Genomic DNA, 25,407 nt, shown 5'->3' with positions numbered 1-25,407 from the left:
AATTATGAGTAATTATGAGTAAAAAACAAGTTATATTATGTGACCAAAAAAATCGATATTGTGATTAAAACATGGAAAATACTGGCCCAAATATGGAGTGTCATACCTTGTTGAGTTTGTTTTTTGAATCCCAATCGATTTGCATTTAATTTTAGGAATTCTAAATTTTTCCAATTTTTTGCAAATTTTGATGATGTTACCCCTTACAAAAAACGCAACAATTTAGGCAAAAATTATTTTTACAAAGTCCGCCAAAAAGTGATACGGATGGTTAGAATTGGTAATTAGGAATTTTTTTGCAAAAATAGTTTCTCGGATTTTTTTAGAAAAAATAATCGGTATTTTGATCATAATATTGAAAATATTATAACAAGAATCGAATCATTTTGTATTTAGAGGGGGTATCAAGTAATCTAAATTTTAATAATTATGTGTTCAATGGATTTTTTTTTTATTGGTGTTTGAATCCGAAAATAGGAATTCTAAACCAAAGAGTCCTGATATAGGGATTCCCTGCAAGCTTAAATTGCCATCATCACGCTGAACGCATGTCAGGTTTTGGGCCCTGTCATCAGCCAGGAATCATGACTTCGCAAAGCTTTGACTGACAGCCCGTTTACAAAATGTAAAATCAATGCATCCACTAGCAAATCCTTTCCAAAAAGGACTTCCAACTTGACTTATTTTGCACATTGACTGAGAGACCGAGATTGGACATCTTTTAATATGTTTGTTTACATTGTCCTACAATAAAATCAAATTTGTATTTGTATTTATATGATTTGATGATTAGTTTATGTAGAGTATTCCATTAATACCAATCTTAGTCTAATCGGTTGCTATGAAATCTTCTTTAAATTAGTTAATTAATATAACAATTAATTGTTGATGCGTTAAAAGCAAGACAAAGCGTTTCTGATACTATAATATATATTATATATTATCTCCAGTGGGATATTTGATAGTCGAGGAACTCGAAATATAGCTAGAACGCTTAATTTAAAGTGAAAACCTAAAAAGTCAACAAAATTGGGAAATTGATAGCCGCTACAATGTGAAACCCCGTTTATATTTATTTGAATCCGTGCTGACAGAGTGACACGGCCGGTTTGTACAAATATTTAATTTAAATCAGTGTCACTGGCCATTAGCCGAATTGGTTGGAGAGACGGATGTCCATGATCGGGCCAATTGTAAACTGGTTAAATAAAAACACACATCGAGCTAACGCAAATTCAAATGGCGAAACGCATGTTGAACTTAAATTAAAATCCCATTTTAAATTGGGAAACTGGAGGGGAGATAAGCCAGTTTTCGGAGGGAAGAAATTAATCAAGGAATTTCAAGGGAAGTGGAAGAAAAACAATCCTACATGTTACCACCTGAGAAGCGACTCTTATGCGGTTGTTTTTGCTTTCGTTTCATTTGCCTGAAACTACATTGGAGCCACCCCGAGATTCCGGCGGATAGCGGAGCCGTTTACGTGTTTTCATTTAATTTAAAACATTTTCTTTGCCCAAATTGCAAAGTGCATCTAGTGCTGAGCTCAGCCATGAAGGGCTTCTAAATACCCAACTTCAGCTACAGCATGTGCCTTAAAGTTACTTGCTTAAAGCTCATATATCTCGGGGTGAGTACATAATTCTTATTATATGTTATGGTTGAATTGAATATCGTTAAGAATTAAACGTTTAAAACAAAAGTTTACTTTAAAAAGCATTAATCGCATGGATGGAAAACAGAAAATATTAATCATACATATGTCCTGGCGGAGAAGGGCCACAAGAACCACATGAACCTTCTATAAATAAACTTCACCAGAAACTTAATAAGTACCATAACACAAATTAGTATGACAAATATCAGGAAATAAATATCGATATTATTGGCGGCAATAAAGTTCATGTGCAGCACAGGACTCTGAAGATGGGCAGCTCCATGGTGCCGGATGACGTACTCAGTCCAGTAGAGGAATGATTGCCTAGCGGTCATCGGGCGATCGCGGTAGAGAGTTGAAAAGGACTTAACCCTTTGAGCATACTGCGGATTAGACAAGATCTCCAGGATGGCCTCTTGAAACGGCTGCTCCTTCAAAGTGAGCAGGCTCTGGGTGAGGCCAAAACTTTATACGCTAAAACTAAAAACGCTTTTGACCATGGCGTTTGCGTTGCGTGGCTGGTCACCAAAGACTGGCAGCGAGAGCATGGGCTTTCCATGGTACTGGGACTCAGTAATGCCACCTTTTCCGGCGTGGTTGATGAATAGCTTGATGTTTGGGTGGGCCAGGATATCGTCCTGCGGAAGCCACTTCGAGTAGAGAATATTAGCTGATTTCCCTGGCGTATTTTCCTGGTCCTCCCACTTCCAAATCACCCTTTCTTTCAGTTTTGAAAGGACGTTGAACATCTTGACAACTGTTTCCGGGAACCCAACTTTCCCTGGACATTAGAACCCAGGGAGAGGAGAATAGCTCCATTTGTAGCATTGCCCAGAAACTTCGAAATGTTTTGGGGTAAGGGATCCGGCTTGTCCTTAATCTGAATACCACCGATTTCTATGGCAGAAGGGACATTAGGTCTAATGGGTCCTTCACTGGCCGCGTGCGAAATGAAGAAAACCAACGAGGTGTTTTTGATCATTTCCGAGTACTCAGGCATGTTGGGATCGTTGCCATAAACTTCCCTGGATAGGAATATATTAACAAAGTGCTCGTATTTGGGACAGCCTTCTACTTACTTGTACCAATTTCGATTGCGCCTCTCGGCAAGATGAGAAACCACACTGAAAACGACGCTTTGCATATAGTTGGCTAAACGCAGTTGAAAGGTTACGGCATTACTGCCCTCCGATGGATTAGTGATTCCGGCATAGGAAACCTCCAGAGGATTACCAATACGATGTCAATACGATGACGGGTGCGTTCACTTTCTTGCGAATCCGAGCTGGAAATTGTTTATAAAGTATCCAGAGATAACCAGGTCGAACTTGTTTCCACGGTTTAGGTACAGGTCCCTCACTCGATCGTTCATCAGGGTCTCGGCATTCTTTCTGATCACGAAGTCCATTTGTGACATCCGGAGCAGGGATAAAGCCATGTTGCTATTGTCGTTCTTGGACATCACTCCAATCTTATCGCTCCTTAGCTGGGCTTCTTTCCTACTAAGCGGCACTTGGATAACGGTTATGTTTTTATGGTTAACCACTGGCTTCAGCACGCTGACCACCGTCACATTGTGCCCATTCTCGGCCAGGACTTTGACCGCGGACATTTGGATGATCAAGTGCTAGGGACTAATGCTCGTGAAGAGGCCCAGAATATTAGCTCCCTGGGAGCTGCCCATAAAGGCGCCAATAGCTATCGCTAGCAGCAGAATTTTTTCCGCCTGGAGAACCATTTCGCTGGATGGCTAACAGTAGACTTGTACTTTTACTATCAAGCCGGGTTTTTATATATAAATGCACTTGGACGCCGACTCGCTGTTGTGACCGATAAGCAGTGTTTGTGGACATATTTTAACAATTTTCTAAAACTTTTCAGTTTACCGATTGTGTCTTATCTTTGTAAGCATTATTTTTGGCCAACAAACACATACGTGAATCCATATCTATGCGGGCTTGATATTTTTTGGGTGATAACAGGTAAGCAAACGATTGCAATTTTTCTAATAATAATTTTTTTTCTAATAATAGGTTTCAATTTTATGTAAGAGTTTATACTTGCAAGGCTTGAGAACAATTGCATAAGCAAAATATTTATATTTGCAATATGAATCATACCATAAGAAACAAAAATTTAGTTTCTTTGTGTAACTTTAATTTTTTCCAGCCCAAATTTCCAGTCTGCGCCTCTTGTACGTGTTTTGGCAGAGCCTGCGGTCAAACGAGTGTGTTTCTTCGGCGAAAATCGGTGGAAAACCATCTGGTTGGCAAAGGAAAAGCGAGGGAAAATGTGAGCCAAGCATAACCACGATGACACTTTGTGGCGCACGACTTGGGGAAACGGAACCCACACCTAAACTGAAAACCCCGGATGGGGCAATTTACAGTTACGCGGCCACGTGACTTACTAAATCAACTTGGACTGCGGCATCCGAAAAATAAAGCAATAAGAAGCGAGAATAAAAACACCTCAAATCCAATTCCCGCCCAGGGTGATGTCGCCGTAAATGTCGGGCTGACAAATCGCGTGCAAAAATCTGTGAAATCTTTGTTTGCTGCCATCTCTATCTGTGCATTGCGGAGATGGAGTCCTTGTGCACTGAGACAATTAAGTATCATGTTTGTCTTAATTATGTACTTAGCAGCGGACTTGAAAGTATGCTTTTGATCCAAAAAGTGGTATATCTACTGAAAGTAGAAATGTTATGGTCAGATGCTTTAAGATACAAGATACAAATCCAGCTCTATTCTATTTATGGATTTTTGAACGAAAAAAAAATGGTACAAAGGCTCAGATTATTATAAATTAAATTTGTATTTAATATTAACAGGCCACTTGCTATTTTTTTTAGTGCAGATTGCTGAGCAACTGCTCCGAGTTTTCCGTTCCAGAAGTGGGTCTTTCGCTTTGGCGCCTAGTCCTGGACTCAAAAATTCCCTGCGAGCACCGGCGGCGCCTCTTTGGCAATTTGTTGGGTTTGCTTCTTGTTTTTCCTTTTGGCCGCCTTTGCCTGCTGCTGTTTTTGTTGTGGCTTTTGTTGCCTCATCCCCTTCCAGGAGCAGTGGTAAATTTTTTGATTAATCAAAGGACATTTTTTTGTGCAGTACCCGTGTCTCTTGGCTGTTGGTTTGTCGGTTCTGTCCAAAAAAAAGGAGGCAGAATTAATGCAAAAATGATGAGTGGAAATTTGTCAAGCTTATTTACTTCCGTCATTTAATGTGCCCGCGGCCAATCGTGGGTGGGATGGAGTGGCTCACCACTGGCGTATCCGGATCCAGAGCTGGAACTCAAGGCGAGCCCAAGCCAACAGACGGCGGAACTTATCTTTGTTTGCTCCAATTTTTCTGTTTTTATTTTTCCCGATGCCCGAGGCAATTTTATGCATAATTTTCGGTCAATGCCTGACAGTTTTTGTTTTTTTTTGTTCTTGTTATTTTTGCTACCGATTTTTTTAGGCTGTCATTTTTACCTGCGGCGGCCATTGGCCATTGCATATTTTAGGCCGGATTTAGCCTAATGCGTTGAATATTTTTCACTGGCTTGTAAAGTGTTTGGTTTTATATTTAAATCGAATTTTCCGTTGTTGGCATTTTCCTTTCATTTCAGCAGTGTTTTTGTTTGTTCGTATCTGTTTGCCATAAGTTAGGTAAATGACTTCGGGAAAGGAAATGAGGTTCATAAGCGGTTTTTTTAAGGGGTCCCTACCGGTTTTTCAGGAATTCAGATTGAGTGTGCTTTTTTGCTCTGACTATGACAGGCATTCGTTAAGTTTCTAGGAAACGGAAAGCACTTAAAAGATTAAAGAATACTTGTTAATGTATAAATTCGCGGAAGGGTCCTTCGACAATTACTTAATGTTTTGTTTAAAATTATTTATAATTTTTAAACAATGTTTTTGGTCTGCCTTTTCTACACTATGAGTAAGGATTCATGTTATTAAAGTTTAAGTTGTTATCAGGTTAACAAGCCTGCTTTAACTGCTGTGAAAACAAGTGATTTACCCCAATACTTGTACCTTTTTATGTTCCATAAAGTTGTTCTAAAAACATGAAGAGTGTGTGTTTTTTAATCGTTTTATTTATTTCCCATACATCATTTAATACAATTAACATTTCACATACAATAATTAAGTTTACTTGCCATTGATTGTGTGTGTTCCTCTTTTTTCTGTGCTCAAATATTCATGTGTAAATTTGTTGATATTCAAATTTTACTCGTCTATTGAAATAATTCTGACATATAATCGTAGTTGGTAGCAAATGTTACGTTCATATACCTAGATATTAAATTATTCTTCATAGTTTTCATTCATTGTTGATTTTTTGGTTTTGCATTTCCGCTGGCATGCTTGTTCACACATAAATAAATGTTGCATTACACTTATGTAGGAAATGGCTGGGCTTCCTGCTCGGACCTAGACTAATTCGATTTCGACTATATACAAATTCAACTGTTTCTACCTTGGCTTGTTAACTTTTCACTTGGCTCGAAATCCTGCGAATCGCCACATTAATTTTATTTGGCGCGTGTGTCTATCTTTCTCTTAATTTCTCTTAATTTTTGAGTGTCTGCACTTGGAGGCAAATCCCGGAAACTTAGGCCAGGAACAGAACGCCAGTCAGTGCCAGCCACTAACTCTGGGTGCTGTGCCAGCGTAGAATGTGGACAAGACTCAGGAGCCAGGCGGCCAGGGAGGCTGAAAAACACAACAGAAATGTTTAATATTGCACATAAGTAAGTAATATTAAATCCTTCTCAGAACTCAACTCAACATGTTCTGTTGAAATCTAGCGAAACGAATTTTCGAGGAGGATATTTCTGGATGAATCTGCTTGCCAACTCACCTGGTTGGCCGGTCATGCAGGATCCGTTCTCGGTGAGTCGCTGCTTAGTGCCGGCATCCTTGAGCGCCAGGATGGTGGCACGCACCCTGCTCTCCCGCCTAACGGCTGCCAGTCCCATGATGTCCGCCGTGCAGCGGAGCTCCAGCATTTCGCTCTTGCTGATGAACCGCTGGTCGTCCAGGTGGAGTCGCAAGTGCAGGTGGCTGGCGAACAGGTGAAAGCCGTCCACGTTGCGTGAGACTTCGTTGATTTGCGGCTGCAAACTGTGCCCAGGTGCCTGTGGCCGGAAGCAAACGGAAACGGAAATGGAAATGGGGAAAAGCGTTGGGTTTAAAAGCCGAATTGTGCACCACATGCGGGCGTGCCTTTCAGACCTCGCACAGTACTCTGCCAACATTTGGCCAAGTTCGATGGCCAGGACCAGGCTGGCTTAGCGACTGGGCCAAAGTGCTCACCAAATAAAAAATTAGGTTCCTCTTTTTGCACTCGAAAAAATAAACACAAGTAAAACAACTCAGCAAAGACATTATCATAAAATAAAATCATAAAATAATTACTTATAACAATTATTTATAATTTTCTGCTATGCTTACCGTCTTATTGTTAATGTACCACGTTAACTTGGCCATCGGACTTGTCATATCCGTACTGCAATTTGCCTCGAGATAGTCGTGATATTTGTAGGCGTGTCGCACGCCCGAAATAAATGGATCGAATTTGGGCAGCACTGAAATATAAGTTTCAATTATAATAAACAGTAGTTCAGGAATATTAGGTTGTAATCTCCACTTTGTTACAATTGCAATCAAAGATCTCGAATTTAAAATGACTGCATGAGACTGTCCAGTTAGAAAAATGGCATAAAGTTTCCCATCTCTGGTGGCAAAAGTAAATTTGTGTGCCCAACTATGCCGGAAAATGCATTATGCTATTCGGGCACCAAACTTATCCCAATTAGAGAGCCGAAAGTCGGGTCGAAATCCGAGCTTAGTTGCCACCACAGAAATGGATGCTACATGGGGAAAGTGCCGGCTGCACTTTCGGCAGCACAATTACCGACACGCCAACAGCAAATATTTATTTGAAGTGTTAATTAATCTTAACAAATAATTGCCCAGGACAAAGTTTTTTGATGAAAACAAGCGTAATTTAGTTTATGGCGAGTGCCCCCCTTTTCCATCCCGCTTCCCACTCCAAGCAAACCAACCACAATGGCAACAACAAATCCCGAATCCAAATGAATGTTGTTGTGGGAAATTTGTGAAATATGCTAAGGACCTCCAAGGCCTCCAGAGACAATGGACGGTGGGGATTGGGAGTGGGTGTGGCTATGGCTGTGGGTGGGGCATCAGAAGTCAGGCAGTCAGCAGGACTTTTTAAACTTTTTAATTGACTTAATACAAACCACTTTTGGTGGAAAGTTTCTGACCTGTTTCAAGTACAACTTACGGGTCGGAGGACTGACGGACCAACGGTCCGACGGACGGAATCCGGAGTTGAAGTTGATGATTGCGGCCATGTTGTGCCTGGTGGCACGCCCCCTTTGCCGGTTTGCCGCCCCCAATTGTGTGACTTGCATTGCGGGCGAAACAAAAGAAGCAAAAATGAAAATTCAACGAAAACAAAGCAATCAACTAGGGTAAATAAACCAAAAATGGCTATGTTGTATACCCGAGTGCCAGTAAAGCACCAGAAACCAGATTGAAAAAATACACACACCAAAAAGTAGGGGGAAACCACCTCGGAAAACCAAAAAATACAAAGCAAAGTCCGTCTTTCGGGGGCAAAAATTGTATTGTTGGTATGCTAAACGAGGCTAAACGAGCAAAAAATGAAAAAAAAAAAAAAAAAAAAACTGTTGAGGATTGCTACTCTAAACAGGTGTAACCATTTTCGAAAGTGAGTTTGTTTTAAAGGGAAATCTAACCTCGAATGATAAGCCACTTTCATTAAATGTCAAAATTCAGAGGGGCAAACTGGACACAAACACTGGAAATTAAATATTTAAAATTCAATCAGTTCTTTGAGTTTTTGGTTACTCCGTAGGGATATCGTAAGGCCAAGAATTGTTTAATTTTTATAATTATACAAATATGGCGTAGTTATTTTATTTATATTATTTTCAAAACCGATTATTTATATTCCAAAATTTTTATTAGAATATTGTAGTTGCAGACCAGACAAATGCTATACATATATTACTGCTTTTTCTGATATATTCCTTGTAGACTATTTGCACTATAAGTAGTTTTTCTCTCTTTCAACACAATTTTCTTTCAGTCCAAAACGGGAAAAAAAGGAACTAAGCAGCTTGTCCGTGGAAATGCGGCAAATCTCCGAAGTAATTAAGTGCGGCTCAGTCACCGTTTTATGGTCAGTGTGTGTTGACCGGCAGGTCCTGGAGTATCCAGGCGTATCCTGACATTTCCCGGCCCACTGTTGAGCTGTGCAAACTTGGCAAAGTTAATCAGTGTGATGACACACGGCACGCAGCTAAGCGACAAAATATATGCCCGGCAAAAGTTTGAAGCAAACCTCAAGCCCCTGGCCTCCTGATCCTGTTTTCCAGTGTTCCCGTGCTTCAGTGGATTCCCGTAGCACTGTAGCCTTCTGCCCGAGCATCCACCTATCCGGGTATCCCTGCTTCTGGCATTATCAAAGCGTTCTGGGTGATGGCTGTTTGAAAATCGAGAGGCAGAGCATTCGGGCCGATGTTGTTGTGACAAAGTTTTAAGGTGGTTACGATGGCGATGGCACTTTAGTGACAAAATTCCCAAGTCGATTGTTGGTCTGTCAACAGCTTCGCCTTCATTGAAACAAAAAACAGGGGACACCAGCTAAAACTACGTGCATCCAATTCTCCCTTCAACCACACTTTCCCAAACACTTTCCCCGCATTTCCCCAGCCTTTTCCCCACACTCCCCACACACGGACACATTGTTCCGCCCAAAGAGGACTTTAAACTTTGCCGCTATCTCGTTGATGAAGTTTGATGCCATGGCTGGTTGGCTTTATTTCGTTGTTTTGGCTGTTGCCCCTCGTGGCATTTTCTCGTTTTTCTTTTGGTTCAGTTCATTTTTTTTTTATAGTTTATATGTATATAAATTAAAATGACGAAACCAACTGGCCACTGACGTTGTTATATGCCAAAGGCACATTGTCGGTGGACAATGCAGCCACCATGGCCATGTGGTTTGTTCGCCCTTTTATTATCTCAGCAAAAGATTGTTTCTATTTAGCATATATGAATGTTATAAAACAGATAAGAATATTGCAAAGGGGTGTTATACTCTAGGAGCTGTAATTACTTATTTATTTAAAACCCAAAACTCGAATTGCAACTCATACAATTTGGCAAAGGAATCATTTGTGCACCTTTTATATTGAGATACATTCTACTCATGAAACTCCATTTAATGTCAATTCTGCTGTTGCTGCTGCAGTTATTTCAATATTTCACAATTCCAAATCAATCACCATAAATCAGAAAGAAATAAATAAATGCCAACTAATAATCGAGCAGTATTGTGGAAGAAGAAAGCCAGGGAAATTCGATCGGTCGATTGTCGAGGGGGGAAAATGAAAGGCGGAAAAGGGAAATGCCATCCACGTTTCAGTAAGCTCGTCCTGCAGACTGGCACTTAATCTAGCCACTGGGATTTCCATGTACAACCACTTGAGCATGGCTTACTTTGTCTATTTAAGTACGCTGAATAGATAAAAGTCAAATTGACATGCAAATAGCGAGCACACAAACAAAACAGTCTGCCCTCAGCCAAACATCCAATTAAAGACGCAATACAAATACGAAAATGCGAATTCAAATTTGATTGTTACGCGTAAACAAATGCCTAAGTGCGCATTATGCAAATCAATATCTCTTAAAGTAACGTCAATAAATAAGCCGCCCACAAAACGAAACCCCCCACGAACTCGAAGCTCCAAACTCGAGGTCCTGGGCCATCCATCCATTTAGCATCTATGTGGAAGCACTGGCGTCTACAAAGGGAGAGACAAATCGCTGAGCGGCAAAATTGCGACAAATAAATCATTTTGAGCCGCATAGAAACTAGAAACAAAAGACATAAGCAGGCCATTTCCATTTGGAGCCCAAAATCAATTGATTTGAATTTCAAAGTAGAACCAGTCCAGCGACCAAAAGTCTGACTGACTGTCTGCCTGGCTGACGATTTCTCCTGGCCGCAATCAGCCGCAGAAAAGGGGGAAAACGGGGTATTGTTACACTTAGAAAATATTCTATAGTTTCCTGTTCTCACACAAAATGCATAGCCTTTCGTTACAATCACAATAAATGTTCTTAAAGTTATGGATATAACTTTTCCTAAACAAATTCAAGAGTGATCCAACATGGACTAATATCCCCATTTAATAGAGTTTAAAAACTGATTATTTTTAAAAGTATAACCCTTATTTTTCTGAGTGCACCGCAGAGTGTTGGGTGCTGGGCGGAATCATCGTCATGTACGCTGCCAATCAAAGCGAAATCAAAATGGTGGGCGATGCGTTGCCAGCGGCTTTTGGTGGTTCGATGTTGGTGCGGTGATGGTTCTATGGCGCGATGTTGCGATAGTGTGGGTGGTGCGGTGGTGCGGTGGTGCGGCGGTGCGCCGTTGACGTTAACAAACCCAACTACAAGTGCCACAAACGAGTTAGTCCTGGCATATTTGTTGTATTTTGTGCCATTACCCTGGTTTGTTGTTGTTGCGTAGGCCCAGCACGTGACAACGGCAAACGACCGCGCATTGTAGATTATAAATTGATTCGTACAAAACTCACAATTGAGTTGAATTTGTTCAGCAGAGCGGCAGGTGCAGACGCAGCGGGGCATTCGGCCATGGTGTTCACTGTACGGGCTGTACGCTTTTCGGGATGCTTCGTTCGTTCGGGATTTATTAACAATCATTACTCATATAAATGGCTGACGCGTGTCACAATTTTCCAGCGCTTATGCGACGCCCTTTTCAACTGCCTACTGACCTAGGTTCGTGACCCTCTGGCTCCTCCTGCGCCTCCTGCTGCTCCTCCCGCGCACTCCGCACCATTTATCCGTATCCGGTAATCCGTGATTCCCCTCCACCCCCACAATCCGACCGGAGAACACTCCGCCGGTGTGGCATTGATAAATGGAAAGGAGTTGCGGACTGAACTCTCGACCCCAAATTCTACTGGCCGTGCAAGGACCATTTATAATTTTATTAAGTGTTTGCAAAATTGCACATAATTTGTTGTCTTTCTGTTGCAAAACATAAATCAAACACAGCTACACAAATGGCAAGGTGGCAAAAGGGGGCAGTGGACAGTGGGAAACTGAGGATTACTTATCAGCTTATATATATATTGTGATTTTATTAAATAACATAATGTTATAATTGTTGTTGAACTAATAATGCAATTTAATTTAAGGAAGCTGGTATTTAACAATCATTTTTAGGGGGTTTTTGAAGTGTTCTTGCCCACTGTGCGCGGATCGAACTGAACTTTTGCTGCACCTACCTCCGACTGTCATATTGGCCGTCTGATCGATCAGCTTGAACTCGGGCGCATCGCCGGACACCTCGCACCTGTACTGTCCGGAGGAGTGGGCGGTGAGCTTCTCCAGCTCCACGTTGCAGATGAATTGATTGCAATGCGGCGAACCGTCGGCGATGGTGACACCTTTAACGGGGAACCAATTTGTTGTCGGCGGTGTTAGAGGCGAGTATCTGAAAGGAAAGAGGTGGCAATAGGGCGTTAGAAAGAGACAGGGTCGGACTGCTGCTTGAGCTCGAGTGCTGCGCAAAACCGATACCATGAAATATTGATGAGGAAATCATCCGAAAGTAAAAAAATATATATATTTTTGGCTTCCATTTGCTTTCCTACAGCTGCAGCACTCGTCGAGTTGTATGCACATTTTGGCAGGGCTGTCGATTTTATTATGAATAATATGCAGTTCCACTCAACTTCGTATTGTCTTCGGAGCTCAGATACAATTCAAATTCAAAATTCCATTCATAGATGTGTGGGGAATGTTGCATTTGATTACAGCAATTAGCGTTGCAATTGTGGAAAATCGTTTTCGATCGCATCGAATTTGAATTTCGTTTCAGGGTTGTGGAAAAAGACGAGGGAATGTAGGGGAAAGTGCCAATCATTTGGAATTTTAAATCATTGCAATCCTGACAAGAAAAAATTGAGCTCCACATGAAGTAAGAAGTGCATAGTTTCCTTCTATTTTGTTTATTTAACTATTAATGTTCTAGATATAAGTTGCACTGCGATATTAACCAGAAGTACCATCATTAAATCCGAACTTTGTGTGCTTTCTTTGTCCACGCAATAACCAAATGGATTGTTAGCTCGATTTGGTGCCCGTAAACACTCAATTTAACAAATAGAAAAGCACAGTCGAACAAATTCAGAATTACACAAGAAGTGCGTGTATCCTTTGTGGCGTTTTTTGTTACAGATGGAAGCAACCGCAGTGTCAAATGCACATGAATAATTGAAGCCGAGTGCAGACCGCACAATCAAAACGTTCACACAAAAGCGTAATTGATAAGAGCCAACTGCCTACGGCAGTAAATTACTGGCTGCTAGTCCATACCCAGAATCCGCCCCTTCTGCGCCAATCGTCCTGACCTGCCACGCCCACTCTCACGCCCCTCGCGAATATGTCAAAAACAATCATTTCGAACTGGGCAACCCAAAGTGAGTGCGGTGGCCAAAACGCATCGACCTTTGTTGCTGGGGGCGTGGTTCGCAAATAGCTCCGAGCTAAATAAATCTAAATTCAAGCATTGTCACAAATATTATCTAAAAAAAAGAAATATATTTTAAGCCAGCTTTTATTACAAAACAGATGAAAAGAACTCAATTAGGCTAATTAAATGAACTTTTAGTACAAGTACTAGTACTCAAGTTTCAAGCGTAAGTGTTTTCACCAAAGTGGGCGTGTCCGACCATTTGGCAAAGCCCATAAACCGTTAAATGGTTCTGATATTTGGCATAAATATCACTTTTTTGCCACCTGACCTCGCCATATACAATATGTAGCGGGGCTTTAAAAATCAATAACCAAAACATTAAAAAAGATTTGTAATGCCCAAACACACACCTTTGTTAAAAATTTCACACTCGATTAAGTCCCGGATGGAGAGCACGGATCTGCGCTACGGTCGTCCTGGATATATGCACATACATACATGGATGTGGATATATGCGCACCTTTATGCGGCAATGCAATGTGCAACAATTAAGCCAGTTAAATAAAAAGCCCTCTTCGCACATATTTGGGCCCGATATGGCAGCGTCACCTGGCCGCAATTGCAGGCGAGCCATAAAAATCCATTTCAATTAAGCATTTAAATTAGTTGCGACACTTTCAAGCGACCCAGCCCACGGCCATTATTTTCTTTTTGTTTTTATTTTTATTTTTTTTTTTGTTTTTGGAAGGTGGTGGGAATTTACTTTGTTGCGGGCAGTGTTGCAGTTTCATGACGTTTTCAATTTGCGCCATAAAATCTGCATGAATGCGCCGGCACATTTCGCAACTCCCAATCTCCGGGGCTCCCTGGCGACATTTTATTATTTCAAACTGAATGCCGAAATATATTTTCATGGTGCGGGGTAGGGATGGGTTCGTGTTCGGCTGTTGCCAGCTCAAGAGTTCCAGATGGAAATGGTGGGAGCAATTTTATTTGGTCTACGGCCACAGCCGGTTTGTGGGTGGGCTCACCTGAAAAACTCGAGGCCATCCTTGTACCATTTGACTGAGTTCAGCGTCCGATTGCCCATCGCGTAGCTGCAGAAGAGTTTCGCCTTTTGGGCCACGTCGATAATGCGCGGGACGGACAGGTTGGACAGGTGCAGTCCCTCCGCGGGCACAGGAGCCATTCCTGCAACGACAGAGCCACCAGTGCAGCCATTAGCGAAAGAAATCGAACATATTTTACGATAATGTTTCTTACAAGCTAACTTAGATAATATTCCTAAATTATTCTTAAAGTACGTTGTTAATCTATAGACCTTTTTACCTCCATACCAATTCACATCTATAAAAATATTTATAATAAGTTTATAATAATCAAGACAATTATTTCCAGCCAGATATTTCAAAGAACATTTACCTTTTTTTGTATTTTTTTGGGAGATTATAAGCCTATGATGTATTATGTGAAGAGTAATTTTACTTTAGCTAAATTATAGCCAAGTTGACAGCACTGAATGCATCCTGAGCGGAAACCGATTCCATTGGTATTATACGGTAAGCTGTCGATAAGTGCGAGCTTGCCACGTGGGCGGAAAAATTGGGAACTCGAGTGGGGAAAGGGCGGTTTCACCTGCACATGAAGAACTTAAAATAATAGATTTTGTTTCGTTATCCGCGCGGATTTCATTGTTTGGTAAGTGATTTCTTTTTTGGATTGCGAAATACTCACACAGTAGGTGTGAAAGTGTTTCACAGAAAAAAGGGAAAAACATGTATATAAGTTAATCATTAGCTTATTGTTCTTGAAATTCAATAATCTTGTTTTATATTTATTATTCACACATTTTATTTGCCGTTTTAGTTATTCAATAACTTTTAAGGCATTTAGGAATACATCACTTGGCAGGCAAACAAGTTCTTTAAATCATTTAACATTTTTGCCTCTCTGTACGTCCCTTTTTTCTCTTTTTTTCGAAAGGCAGAGGTGCCAAAAAGGTCGTCATCGTTAATTCCTTGACTTTGGGCGCTGCTGACCCGCTGTTCGACCTTTACGCTTTCTCACTTTGTGAGAGGTCAGACTTTGCGCATTTTAATGCGTTTACTTTTATTTTTATTTCGCGTCGCCACATCCATTATTGCATTTAAGCCCGGCTCGCAAATGCAGGCCATGAATCAAATGCCCGACCCCTCGGCCGACGCGGGTATTAATTAAGTTTATATTACTTGGCCAGATAGTAAAAATTGTATAAACGAACCAGCCACGAGTGGGCAGCGCCTTTCCCCCCTTTCTCCGGCTGTTTTTGGGTCATGTGAACTATGAACTTTGGCTGACCGACAAAATAATTAGCCCGGACTACGGCCATCTCTTTCGCAAGGATATACATCCACCAGTAGCTGTCCTTTTTTCACACGCTGTCGCCGGAAGCAACAGTTTTTCGTTTGTTTATGGGATGGCGCTTTTCCGGCGGCCAGGGACGAGTTTTAATGGCCCCTGGGACAACGGCTTGAACGTCGGCTAATTACAACAAATAACAGACAAACAGAAATTAACTTATGTGCTACATAAATTAGCGATGTAATATGACTTTTTCTGGGCACCCCCGCAGGATGCCCTGAATTTATTGCCACGACAACTAGGGGATGATATTTGTCCCAAAGGACCAAAGTTGACTAAGCTGCGTGACACAGTTTGCATTGCTAACAACTACGACACTAAAGCATTGGCAAAGTGAGTAATTTGTTTATTAATTCTAAAGTCCTAGCACCGATCAACCACATTGGTTTCAAGGCTTTAATGCAAATACGCCCAGTTTGGCAGAGAAAATTCTTAAATATAATTAGACATTGTTCCACTTGGTAAACGACTGTAGAAATCCGTTTATAATTTGCATTTATCCGCAAGGGCATTTGACATTTGCTTATTTTGAATATTTGCATACCTTTGTTTATCAGTTTTTGCCATCGTGTTAAATATTTTTTCTTTACCATTTTTTTTTTGCCATTCTGTTGAATGTTTTTTTGGTATGCTCGTTTGCCATTTGTAATCATGTTTTGTTTGCATATGAAATTAAGGCCAGATGACATGTATGATTACGTCGGGTTCGCACATCCCTTTTTTTATACCTTTTTTTTTTGCTGATTCAGCGGTGGATTACATTTAAACGATTTTATTGTTTATGTCCGTATGTCGTTAAGCCCGAATAGTTTAAATTGCCGAGCGCTTAGAGCAATTTGCCACTCGGCGCAATCTTCTCGACAAATTGCTTTATGTGCGCATCCTAGACACATTACTCATAATGACAGGCGAAAAATTCGATTAGCTTGGAAAGCAATTAACATGCAAGCCGCACAGGCATCCTTGAAAGGGGATATTAACCCTCTACTTGCCAAGTTTTTCTGATGATAGCAATAGTTTCCTAATCACAAAATATTACAAAGATATTTAAAATTTACCAACCCATAAAAGAAGCTATCTTTTTCTAAGAAAAAATATTATAGCAAGCTTGTATGAAATACTCCTATATTAAATGACTTATATGGCACACAGGTGAACAGAGGGTTAAACACATAGTATCTTCAAAAATGACTAGGACTATTCATGGTCAACTTGCCCACTGCTTGAATGCTCCACTTTATCTCCGCTGGCGGGGGACGCGCAGAAATCTCGCATAAGCCTCTTTTGGCCAACTTTGCTTTGTCCGCTGATGTTCCAGTTGCCCTTGACTGATTGTCGGTCAGTTAATATCACTCAAGCATGCCCTGGCGACGAAACCCCGATGACAGACAGATAGACCGGCAGACAGACAGACAGACCGACGGAAGGACGCACAGACAGCTGACCATGTGAGCCCGGCGATGAGTTGGCCAAAAAGCAGAGTATTTGGCTCAGGACCCTCAGCTCACATGCGATGAGATAATGAATGCGTTGACGTTCAAGGATTTAATGTGCCGAAACAATGATGAATTAGTGACGAGACAGAAATTTCTCAAGCGCAAAATAATGAGCATTAGACTGTTGGCTTGCCGTATCCTCGAGGACATTCATGATGGCCGCCCCGTTGCGGACATTTGGGCCATTGTGCGGACAATTTGCTTTGAATTTACTTGATTGCCGACGGAATTTGGCGCCATTTATTTTTTTTTTTCATCTTCAACAGCGCATTAAATTTACAAAACAGAATTGGAAATTTAAAGCAGGCGCAGGGCTATTTTCAAATTGAACTGAAAGATATGCTGGCTAAAAGAATTTATCTTTGTCATCGCAGTTGACATTGACATGTGGCACTTTTTTTCGATGATACATTAATTCGGTAAGTGTTATTTAAGAACACTTTAAAATCATGTTACTTAAATATGCTAAGCTGTGCCTATACCCAACTATGATTTATGATTGTTTTTCCCTACAATACAAATCAAACATATCGAACATTTTCATATCACCATTAAAACGGATTAAATGACCATTTCAAATGCTGAAATATCTCGAGTTTCAACATTCTCAGCTCCGCAAAAAGGTTCCTGTTTAATTAGCATTTGCTTAAAAGCATTTCCTTTCCTCAATTTGGCATCCGACAGATGCTCCTCCTGGTTTTCGTAATTTTAAAGAAAACGAAAAGTGAGAGCTTAGTTACATGATTCGTTACGCCCTGAATGGAATGCATATCTCGGAATTTTCTTGTTAGTTTTATGCTGAGCCACAGCCAGGTCTATTTTCAGCTTGTCAATGCCCTCTGCTCCGGCAAAGTTGCCTCAGTTTGCCCGTGTCCCATTTCCATCTGCTCCCCATTTCCATCATAATTTTTTGCTCAACATGTTATTGCTGCTGGTGGAGTTCCGCACATTTCATCTTGGTTACATTTACTTTCCCTTTCCTCCCACTTTTCTTTTTGTTCATATCAGGCCATATATTCTTGCTTCACTTTAGTTAACATTTTTAGTGGCTTTCGGAGGTGGGGCAAACAACAAAAGATTCATCATCTTTTTTTTTCGCTTCCCGAATAGTTCGCTGGTGGGACTTAAAGCAGGACTTTAACGTTGAGTATCAGATGGTAAAGTGTTTTATGTTGTTATTTTTTCTCCTTTGTGAAGAGTGTATGCGAGCTCCTGACAGTTTTATACACTCGGGAATTGGTGAGGTTTTAGTTTTCGGGGCTGGTTTTCCCGAGCATGATACGCCTTGATGGATTGCCTAGGGCTTGTTTTTTGGCATGCCTTCGATTCCGAAAGGTTATCTCTCACTTCTCCGCTGATTAAAGCCAGCGCAGAATGAACTGAACTGTTCTAGAATTATGCATAAATTGCGAATAAATATGTAATCAGATGAGCAACTTTCTGCAGCTGCTCTGCAGCTAAAAAACTGCATACTCGCAACTATAAGATGCAGCGACTCGACACTTGATTGCAGTAGCAAAATAAAACTAGTCAAGTTAAAATGGGGTGGGTGCGGAAAATGTCGAGGGGCATGGGGGCGTGGTAAGGATCGAGCAACCCGGCCGGCAAGTAGGTAATAGTTTCAGGTAAAAGCCTGTAAACGAGCAAAACTGGCACAAACGAGCTGCAAGTTGAATGCAGACGAAGATGACGATGATGATGGCATGGAAAAACTGGAAGAAAATGCTGAAGTATACTCTCCGAATGAGTAATATCCCTTGCGAAATCAAATGCCTCAACAAAAATTTAGAAATGTAAAACAAGAAAATATTAAAAATGTAATAGAACATATAAACTTTTAAATCTTAATACGTATCAAATTATACTTATGATCCTAAGTAGACAAAGAAATTGAAAGCCAGATGGAAATGCCCGAGGTAAGCGTATTTGGTGAGTGGATAAAGGTGGAACTCAGGATGGCCAGAGATCCTTGGCAGCTGTGGCAAATGCAGCTCTAGTCGCTGGATATAAAGCCATTCAGTTGGAAACTGTTTGCCGGTGCCAAGTTTGCAGAGTCGGGCTCCAGGAGCAGCCACTTGCCCAGTTCCATTCGGATATCCATTCGCATTCCCATTCCCAATATCCCACTTCCACTTTTATTTATTACAGGGCGTATACGCAATGCAAATATTCCGCAATGCATTGTTTATGCTCCTGTTTCGCTTATACTTTTTCACTCAAATATTTGTTCATTTTTTCCATCTTTTGTGCGCCGCTATTTTCACCGTCTGACAAATTCTGTTTTTGCTTAAATTTATTTCCGTTCTGTGCAATTTTTGTGATTGTTTGTTCTGCCTTTTGCATTTTGCAACTTTTTTAATCATTTTTATAAATTCAGCGCTGCAGTAACCTTTTCAATCCGCAATCTGACGCTGCCATTCTTGGCGTTCCTTTTGCTTTTAATTAAAACGAACTCTCAATACAATATGCTCGGCTCTGCGAGTGCGACGCTTGCCTTTTTTGTTTGCTCTTAATTTTCCTCCATTTCTTTCTATATTTTTAAAAAAAATTTTTGCGGACTTTTCCTCTTGTTTTTTCGGCTTGGTTTTTGCTACCAGTAGATTTCCCACGTCCCATAGTTTTGCTTGTTTCTACGGTCTCCACAGACGCTGGGGTTTATTTATTGTGTATGTGTGGGTATATGGCTGTATGTTTGTTCTTTTTGGACAACAAAAAGTTGCAAAACTAAAATTAGTAAACTGGGCGGAGCCAAGAGTTGCGAGTGTGATGCGGTGGCCTAAAAATGGAGGAAATGGATCCCACGGAAAATTGTGCCAATTGCAAAAGTTATTGAAATTTAAGAACAGCTCACATTTCAATCTTCACATTTGTTCTAAGAGCTTATTGTTGTTCGAGAAACTTGTTCGTATCAAGCGAGACTTACCAATGTCTTAAACAAAGAACTTTGAAATTGATTTAAAAGACCACTTTTATATAAACTGCTTGATTATTATTCTTCTATAAAGGCAACATATTATTTTAATAGGTCTTTTTGATTGATTTTTTGAATAAGTTCAAGAGCTAAACTGTTGGCCAAAATATCATTAACGGGTGGAAAACAAGGAGCGGGAAAATCAAAATAAAGGCAGAGAAGAGGACACTTCACCTGCCACGAAGGAGTAGCGGCCAACTTACACGGAAAACTGCAACAAACACTCGACGAAACTTTTCTCATTTAACGTCGACTCAAACTGAAAAGCTACTCAAAATCTATTTGAGTTTCCCGCGCTGCCAGCGAGTTTTTGCAATAGAATAAAAACCATTGGACACTTTTGCAAAACTAATAACAAAATATTAAGTTTACACAAATTCGAGCCAAAAAAAAAAAAAAAATGGTCGAGCAAGAGGTAAAAACTTTGCGCACTCGCCTGCAATTGACAGCCATTAAAGTTGTCCGCCTTGCGGGCCAATATCAATTTTAATGTTCATTTTCAATTGCAGCGTTTAGGGCGAAAAACTTTGCCAACGCATAAATATTTTCCGGATTTTTTTCCCACAATATTTTCTGTAGCAAAGCCATAAAAGTCGAAACGAAACATTGGCCTGCCACTGCATATGCTGCGGAATTTGAAGGGGGGGAGCAAAGGGAATTTCTGTATCCATAAGATAATTTCACATCAGCGCAAATGTCGTCGCATAATGTTTAAGAAAATATATATTTTTCCCATTCGATGCAATGTCGCTGCGTTGTTTTTTCCTCATCGTCTGCTTATTTTGCCAAAGTCAAATATTAGCTGAAAAGTTGAGAAAGTTTTCTCAAGCAATTTTGCGCTTACATTTTACGGAGAAGCAGCAGCATCCCGGCAACTTCACGCTGGCTCCTGGTCTATCTGTCAGGCATTTCCCTCGGTTTTCCTCATGGCTTTTCCTGGGCTTCCACTGGGCTGCTGCTTTTCCGCAATACCTCCCCCCGCACCATTCGACCCCACAGATCTTTATCCCGAGCAGCTGCCTCGGCATCCTTCTTGCGTTTCATTTTCCCCCAAAGTGCATTAAAAAATATTGTTGCTGCATGGTCGGATACGAACAGCGCGTATCATTTTTGATAAAATTCATGGTAATTGTTTCAACTGTGAATTTATCGAAGTTTTTCATGTTACGCACAAAACTTTGCCAAAGCCAACCACTGAGACTTCTCCGGCAGCGAGACAAGGATGAGATCCGGAGATCCAGCAGGAGGAGTTGGCATTGCTTTTTATAGTTCAGTGGGGAGAGATGCAGGAGCAATGGTTTTCAGGCGGATTGAGTGGAGAATGGATGCTTTTGACATCGACACGGCATTGCTGTCAGTTAGCTGCCTCAGTTTGACTCCTTCATCCACAAACCAAAAAGTCTGCTTCAATAGTATGTGGTTGGATGTCTGGGATGAGAGAAGAGGAAATTAACTCTTTAAATTTAACTCCGCTTCAGAGGTTTTTCCAGAGTAGAAAGTGCAATAAGTGCGGGCTATTGAGTGTGAAACTTGGAAAATAATTAAGGAGACTTTTATGAATTGGAAACCTTTGTCAGTTGCAATATTTTCAATTACCAAGAGGTTGTTGAGATAAATATTATTTAATATTTATGCATAGTGTCCACACCAATTGGTGGTAAAAGTTTTCGAAATCGAAATTAAATTTCTGTTTAGCAAAGCTTAAGTCGTTTGCAGTTTTTATTACATTTATTTAATAGCTCGTGACATGGGATTTAATACAAAAACTTAAAATAAACTGAAATTAAATATTTTCATAAGAGTTCGATGCACTAGTTATTATTTTGCTACTTTTGATATGTCGTAATCTAGCTCAGAGCACCCGGAATCAATCTGAACTGTCACACTTGCCACATGCAGAACCGTTTGTTTAGTTTTTGGTCAGACACCAGCTCATGTGCTACCAAGTTGCATATCTGCCTCGTAGATCGACTCCCTGGTGCCAGTTTACTTTGATCAGAGTTTATCAGAGGGAAAGACCCTTACGGCCACATCAAAAAGAATAGTAAAGTTGGAAGTTTTAATTTGGAAACCCAAAACCCCCAGCAAACTGTCTCAATGCACAGGGCCACAACATTTACATTAACTTTTGACCTTATCACAATAAAGCCAATAGAATCAATTTGGGCATCCAAAGAAAACAACAGGGTGATGGCGATGGCACGGACGAGGGGCAGGAGCAGTGTTAGATGGAAATCAAATGGGAATGGAAATGGATGCAGTACCAGGAAAACGGAGTTTGTCTCGCTCACTGGCAGGACACACAAACAATTGTGTGTATCATTGCCAATAAAACAAACACCAAAGGTTCAAGTTTTTCAACCGAACTTGTGTACTTTTGCATACAGATGCGTTCTTTTGGGGCTCAGTGTGGTCACCACACGTATTCTCGGCTCAGGGGGACTGAAAATGCTTTTACAAAAAATCTCCAGCAAAAGTGTAGTGCGAGTGCACTAGGGAAAGAAAAAACTTATTAAATATACACGCCACTTAAAGTTGTTAAATTCATTGATAGAGTATAGCAATTATTCGTTATTATTTCTAGGGATTTTTTGTGCAAGAGAAGATGAATTTAACATGATTGAATTTTAAGTTCAAATGTGCTTCGCATTTATATGAGATTTCGTTCATTTTGAAAAAAGCCCTAATCCCATTTTTTTCAGAACTAAAAGACAATAGCCTATATAATCCGTTAGTGAAATGTCTTTACTTTCCTTAATGAAAACTTTCGAACAGATTTATGGGGACAAATAGTTGGCCACGCATGCAGCTACTCGCAATTGCCAACTTATTGAATTAACAATGGGGGATAAATAAGGCGAACGACTTTATCATGGTCCCACAACCGCCGGAGCATATTTCATGTTAAATTATTACAAATGTACGTGGCTCGGTGGCACATAGGGAAAATGATAATACAATAACAGGATTGGGGCAAACTAAAGTAAAATTTAAACATATTTTCACCCTCAGCTGGGAGTTGGCGGAGGAGTAGGAGTTCGTGTACCAGGCTACGTGGCTTTCTTGATTCAAAGTTATGACTGCTCAAGACGCGGCCGGCGGCTCTAAAATTTATTGTTCGCTACTATGAAAAACTGCTGCGAACGTGGCCCAGGCACTTGGCTGTGCAACTACACGAGATTATGATTAATTGTTTGGGGCCCTCTCTACAAAACCGAACACGATGCAGCCCCTGCCACTTGAATCTACAGTGGAGCAGCAAAGCAGCAAAGGGTTGAAGAAATAGTCAACATCATTGAATAATATAATATAAGCAATTATTAAATATATGTAAAATATATGTTAATAGATATATATATATATGTTCTTACATATTCATCCCCAACGTGCCAGGCATCACTGTACTGGTTATGGGCGTGGCACGTGTGACACAAGCGCGGTCGATGACACAAAAAGCATGCAGCTCGGTCACAAGGCAGCTGCTTTGGCTCAGAACATAAATATCGGGCCCAGTGACAAAGCCAAGGCATTAAAAATTAATTTACCCCTCGCAGGGACTGGCTTTGGGGCTAAAATGAAGATGCGGCCAGATAGATGTGGCGCTAATATTTCACGCTCATTTTTGCGTAATTTAAAAACATCAAATATCCAATTAAACTTGCCACAAGCATTCATCTTCAATTTATAATAATTACAAACTAATTAACTCTGATCCCTCGTCCGGGCAACGCCGCCTGCCATCAACCACAAGCAATGCCGAAAATGCGAAAATAATTATTAACAAAAATTAAGTCAAATTATAGCGGAACCCAAAATCCAGTCCCTCACCATGGCAATCGCTGAGCGCTGAGAAATGAGACGTGGAAAAAATGGTTAACTTTCCCCACAGATTCAAAGCCACAAAGCCAAACTTATCCCCCGGGCAGAAAATGACTTTCGGCGGGCGGAGGAAATCTGTTCGCAACTACGGCTCATTATAGACGTTGTCCTGTTTTTATTTTGTTCACTTTAAAGCGGCTGGGAACGAGCCAAACAATATTGTATGAATTTGCAAAGTCACGCAAAATGCGCTCTGTGTTTCTAGGCGACACTTAAAAAAATTTCAAAGAAAATATATAGAAATTATTGAAAATTAACATTAATATTAATGTGAGCGTTGTTTAGTTAAATATTCCTATAAATCAAAAAAATAAAACCATATACTTCAATTTAATTGAGATCGTATTCTTCGTACTCTTATATTATTTTTCCAGTGTAGTCCTTTTGTCCAGGGCGAAATGCACGTGGGGCGAAACTTCACCGGCCACAATAGCACGGGCAGGACGAACGAAGTGGGGAATGGACGATGGGGAGCTTGAGCATGTGCGTAACGTTAATGGAATTAGAAAAGTTTATAAGCAAAGCTGAATATATGAGTGTGATTTTGAAAAAAAGTCCCTCACTGTGTACTATGGTAAATACGCAAGAATTGCGTAATGAAAAAGTTTGCTCCCTCCGTACTACCACTTAAATGCCCACACCTCAGAATTTTCCTCAGCACGCATATGGGCCGAGTATTTTTCTGACATTTTTCCGGCTAGCTATGGAAATGGCGAAAAAGTTTTTGCCAAACGCAAATCACTGTCAATGGCAGTCGTAGCTCTGGCAAATAACCAAAATTCACGGCTATTGGCAAGCAGAGCTTGAGTTTCGCAGGCGAATCACAATTCATTACGGCCTTGGGCATTTTTCCATATATATACATCTTAACACACGTGCAATCTTCGAAAGTTTAAATGAATTTAATTATGGCGCAAATGTTGGGTAAACACTCTTAAATATGATTTATATAAATAAGCTGCTTATTTTCAAAAATTTCATCAAGTGCTGAGCCTCATAACAATATCATTTTATACTTAACTAATTTTGACGTTTTGCATCAACTTTTATTCAAAATTATCTCATATTTAAAAGTTTCACTGAATTATAGGAATCTCATTTATTTGATTTCCTATTCGTGAATAATTGTTACATTTCCTTTTATGACGATTAATCACCTGATCGAATCATATCAATTAACTTCAAGTCAATACCCTAAATCAATTACTTGCCACATTAAAGTATATTTAATTAATTGTTTAGATAATCCTACGAAGCGGGGAGACTATAACTTCCGTTATTTGCCGCCATTAAACTGAAGTAAATAAAATTAACGACTTTTTAAATTAAACCATTTGATTTTACTGCCAAAGTTTGAACATATTTTATGGCCACTAATGCAAATCGAAACGATGCAAATGAAACTTGAGCGGCATTTAAAGCTTTTCCTTTGGCATTTCCCCACGTATA

General features: G+C 40.4%; 1 protein-coding gene and 1 pseudogene across 4 annotated transcripts in view; both read right to left on the bottom strand.

Annotated features, from left to right (window-relative positions):
- Nucleotides 1–1,752: 1,752 nt before the first annotated feature.
- On the bottom strand, nucleotides 1,753–3,395 carry LOC6606615 (annotated as a pseudogene).
- Nucleotides 3,396–5,717: 2,322 nt separating this feature from the next.
- LOC6606613 overlaps nucleotides 5,718–25,407 on the bottom strand; it is a 37,026-nt gene continuing 17,336 nt past the window's right edge. For all 4 annotated transcript variants that reach the window (XM_032722422.1, XM_002031378.2, XM_032722421.1 and 1 more), the window contains exons 3-7: nucleotides 14,244–14,403; nucleotides 12,020–12,228; nucleotides 7,098–7,231; nucleotides 6,505–6,781; nucleotides 5,718–6,356 (exon numbers count right to left, since the gene is read on the bottom strand). In XM_032722422.1, coding sequence (XP_032578313.1) covers nucleotides 6,292–6,356; nucleotides 6,505–6,781; nucleotides 7,098–7,231; nucleotides 12,020–12,228; nucleotides 14,244–14,403 — 845 coding nt within the window. In that variant the 3' untranslated portion in view covers nucleotides 5,718–6,291. The remainder of the gene's footprint in view (nucleotides 6,357–6,504; nucleotides 6,782–7,097; nucleotides 7,232–12,019; nucleotides 12,229–14,243; nucleotides 14,404–25,407) is intronic.

Source organism: Drosophila sechellia, chromosome 3R (genome assembly GCF_004382195.2).
Source record: "Drosophila sechellia strain sech25 chromosome 3R, ASM438219v1, whole genome shotgun sequence".
NCBI lineage: Eukaryota > Metazoa > Arthropoda > Insecta > Diptera > Drosophilidae > Drosophila > Drosophila sechellia.
Note: the sequence above shows the minus strand (reverse complement) of the source record. Positions and strands in the feature narration are given on the sequence as shown.